Consider the following 3,873-nt stretch of genomic DNA (forward strand, 5'->3'; position numbering starts at 1 on the left):
GAGAAAGAGGAGGAAGAGGAGAAATGAGGAGGAGGAAGAGGAGGAGGAGGAGAAATGAGGAGGAGGAGGAGGAGGAGGGGAGTCAGAGAAGCGTCGGGCTTCAGGTTTAGTTTCTCTCTGTGAACTCACCGACTCCTTTAAAGTAATCTGCAGTCTGCACGTTCTCCGCTCCGACCTCCACGAAGGAGATGTAGACTTTATACAGAACCTGCAGAACCCAGAGAACACCTGGATCAGATCTGACGTCACCATTTACAGTTTCTACTGAGGAGACAACAATGATGGAAGACAGATTTTGTGCAGGAGATGGTGCTTCATATTAAACATGCAGAACAGATGTGGATCAGACCGTCAGAGAGCCGAGCTCAGATCAGGAGGTTATTCTGCGAGCGCTGTCACCGCCTCACTGTTGCCATGGAGACTGACAATAAACAGACGTCACCTTCATCCCTCTTCAAACAGTTGGGGAATTTGTGTCTTTTGTGTTTCAAGGACGGAGAAAAATACTGAATTTGATTTTTAAAAAGATGAACAACTTGTGAACTTTAGGTGTGAAAACTGTGGATACAATAAAACACCACAGAGAGAAACGCCAACACGCCGCAGCCACAGCTCTCTTCTTCTTTAGTGTTCACTTACTTTTTTCACGTCTGTTTACTTCCTGTCAGCTCGACAGCAACGTTACCTTAGCCGCCGACATTAACCCCTTATGGCCCGCTTTAACATCACACAAAATGCGTTTTTCAAAATCAAGCTTTAAAAAATATTATTCATTAAAATTATTTTCTCTTTTTATTAAGTTTATTTTTTTAATCAACATCACTCCTAATTATAGATATCAAATTTTAATTAATTTTCAGAATTTTAACCCTTAAAATGCCAGGTTTTTGTCATGATGCCACTATGTTTTTAAAAATATATATATATTTTTTTACATACTACATGCTAAGTAGAGTTTGATGTTTGTTATCACAGCCTGGCATGTGTCAATGATTAGCAGGTACATTGATTTTTATACATTATCATTTTTTTGTACTGTGTCAAATACTTATGTAATACTAATGTATTTTAGACTTATTGTAGGAGCTGAGCTGGAAATTCACTGATTACACTCAAATACATAATCTGGACTACATTTAGGACACATGCATCAACACACACACAGTTATCACAACAGGAAGAAGAAAAGAGACTAAAATGAGACAAACGGTCCCTCAAGGGTTAATGACAAACTGTCCCTAACTGCTTTTTCACTTTTAAAGGAAAACTTCACCCCCCACATGTCCGTGTACGTATCAGTGAGTCACGCTGTGCTGCTTTAAATTCATGAAAAAAAGGTTTGATTTATTGATTTATTGGGTTTCATGTTTAATAACAAAACCAGACCAGAATGTCAGTTTAGAGCCGGCCTCAGGAGCAGTGTGTCTGCTGCGTGTGCACTTTTTATTTTAAACATGCACCGATCATGTGAGAGCACGAATGTTCGATGTGTGAACTCGCTGCAGACTCAGAGTTTAACAAACTGTGTGATTTATGCAGAACGTGTGAGATTTTAGGAGCGCAGCAGCGTTCAGTCTCTCTGTAAAACCCTGATGATGATGACGATGGTGAAGATGACGATGATGATGATGACGATGATGATGATGGTGGTGATGATGACGATGATGATGATGACGATGATGATATGGTGATATAGAAACAGTTTCCTGGTGTGTGTGTGTGAGTTTTCCCACACTGTGAGTGTTCTCCTTTTGTTGGTGGGATTAGCTCATATTCTGAGTGCTGCTGAGGATTAGAGACCTGCACCGTTAATCTGCTCACAGCGCGGCTTTAATCTCCAACTCAACACGTTTCAGAGCAAATGTGAACTTTCTGCTCTTCATCACACATCCGCGGGTGCAGTGAAGGTTTCGAATGACTAACAGCTCGCCGCTGATTTTGGGGGCTTGTGAACTTTGAATTCTGATGGAGTTCAGTTTTTGAAGCGGTCGGCCTCAGTTTCTTTATAAACTGTGCTGGCATTAAAGACACAAGGCGGGTTTCCATTAACTCTCAAATTGTGCAAATTGAAATTGTCAATACAAAATACACCTAACGGACACATGTAAATTAAAAAAAAAACAACATTTCTCACAAAAAAGGTTTTTCCTCTGGCATGAGGTGGTATCTGAGGTGATTGCAAAAAGCTGCGAGGTCACATGATGCTGTGAGGTCACATGATGCTGTGAGGTCACATGATGCCATGGCTATGTGCTTGTGCTAGGAGCTGTTATTGCATCACATAACTCTGAGAAAGTTTAGCGGATCATCTGGAAGTTCTGAATCCACAATTCCTCTGTGAAATCGTAAACTACATCTCCCAGAAATCCCTCATATGTGTCCGCTCCCACATATAAGGGGCTCTTTCCATCATGGCTCCATAACACGCCTACGTGGCCTTGGATTGGAAATAATGACGGCTAGTGCCGTGGCTGCAATAGAAATAAAGCTGCTGGAGCGCCTGGTGGCTCAGTGGATGGAGCGGTGCCCATCCAAAGTCTGATTAAAGCTGAAACTAACACAAAGTCGTCTGTAGAGTCTAAAGAAGTCACTTTCACCTCTGCAGATGTGTCTGTTTCAGACACTTTGGTGCTGTGAGGAGAAGCTGCGCTCTGTCTGTCTGTCTCACTGCGCTGCTGTCGGACCATCGGCTGTTTGATCCGCCGTGATGAAACGCTGTGCTGTTAAACACTCAGCTGTTCGACAGTCAAAGTCCTTGACTGCATTTGGTTCTCCGTGACGCTGTTCTTATTATCACTGGCTGTCCGTGTTGTCTGTCAAAACATGGCTGGAATAACGTCTCATATTTCAATCGAGGAAAAGTTATATCGCGATTAATGTTGTTACTGTTTTATTGCCCATCCCTACTTGTAAGCCTCTCTGTTGCCATAGCAACACAACTACACGTGTTGAGGTGTGTGTGTGTGTGTGTCTCTCACCACAGTGACGGCGTCATTAACCAGCGACTCTCCAAACACGATGATGAAGAGCGTGTCGTTGACGTGAACCTCCTCGAACACGGCGAGCACTGCCACCGGATCCACGGCCGAGATCAACGCTCCGAACAACAGGAAGTCCATCAGGTCTGCCTGCACGCGCTCATCTACATGCACACAAACACACGCATGCATGCGCACACACACAAACACACACACACACACACACACACACACACACACACACACACACACAGATGAAGTTAGACCGTGCAGATGTTCACCATGAGAGTGTTAATGAAGATGTTTTAACCCTCTGAAACCCAAAAAAATTTGGGGTTTTGATTTTTGTCAAAAAACATTTGGCAGTTTTTAAAAGAAAACATGTCCGTTATTTTGCTCTTAAAAAAAAATAACGGTCAGTTCTGAAAAAGAATATTTTGGCTTCCCATCTTTAAATATTTTGACAATTTTTGTTTTGTTTTTGCTTTAAAACAATTGGCCATTTTCAACGAGAGCATTTCATGATTCATTTATTTTTCTTTAACAGTCTAACTGCTGGCGGCCGGCCGGGACGTGTCGTCACGCTGTCAGCTCGCTGCCCCCTCAGAGTGACCTCACACTGACCTATGACCCCCAGCAGTTTGGCGGCGTACAGGCTGAAGCCGGTGCAGAAGGCGTTCCACAGCGTCCCCACCACGGCGTATGTCAGGATGGCGCCCAGGTTGTCGAAGAAGAGGCGGGCCGGCATGAAGTAGCCGGCATCGCCCACGATGGTCGGCAGCAGGAACAGGAAGAAGAGGGCGGGCTCCAGCTGATACAGCTGCTTCTTATTGGCTATGAGGACGACACCGCCCAGAACCAGACCCAGCAGGATCAGCATGCAGCTCTCCGGGAC

The 3,873-nt window shown here is 44.0% G+C and overlaps 1 protein-coding gene across 1 annotated transcript; it reads right to left on the reverse strand.

Annotated features, from left to right (window-relative positions):
- Window positions 1–129: 129 nt before the first annotated feature.
- LOC121964859 (sodium/hydrogen exchanger 5-like) lies at window positions 130–3,870 on the reverse strand (the record flags this gene model as incomplete). Its single annotated transcript, XM_042515044.1, has 3 exons — window positions 130–208; window positions 2,979–3,128; window positions 3,592–3,870. Coding segments are annotated over 3 exons (508 nt in total), but the record flags the coding sequence as incomplete, so codon positions are not given.
- Window positions 3,871–3,873: the final 3 nt, after the last annotated feature.

The sequence above is a fragment of the Plectropomus leopardus genome, unplaced genomic scaffold (genome assembly GCF_008729295.1).
Source record: "Plectropomus leopardus isolate mb unplaced genomic scaffold, YSFRI_Pleo_2.0 unplaced_scaffold1753, whole genome shotgun sequence".
NCBI lineage: Eukaryota > Metazoa > Chordata > Actinopteri > Perciformes > Serranidae > Plectropomus > Plectropomus leopardus.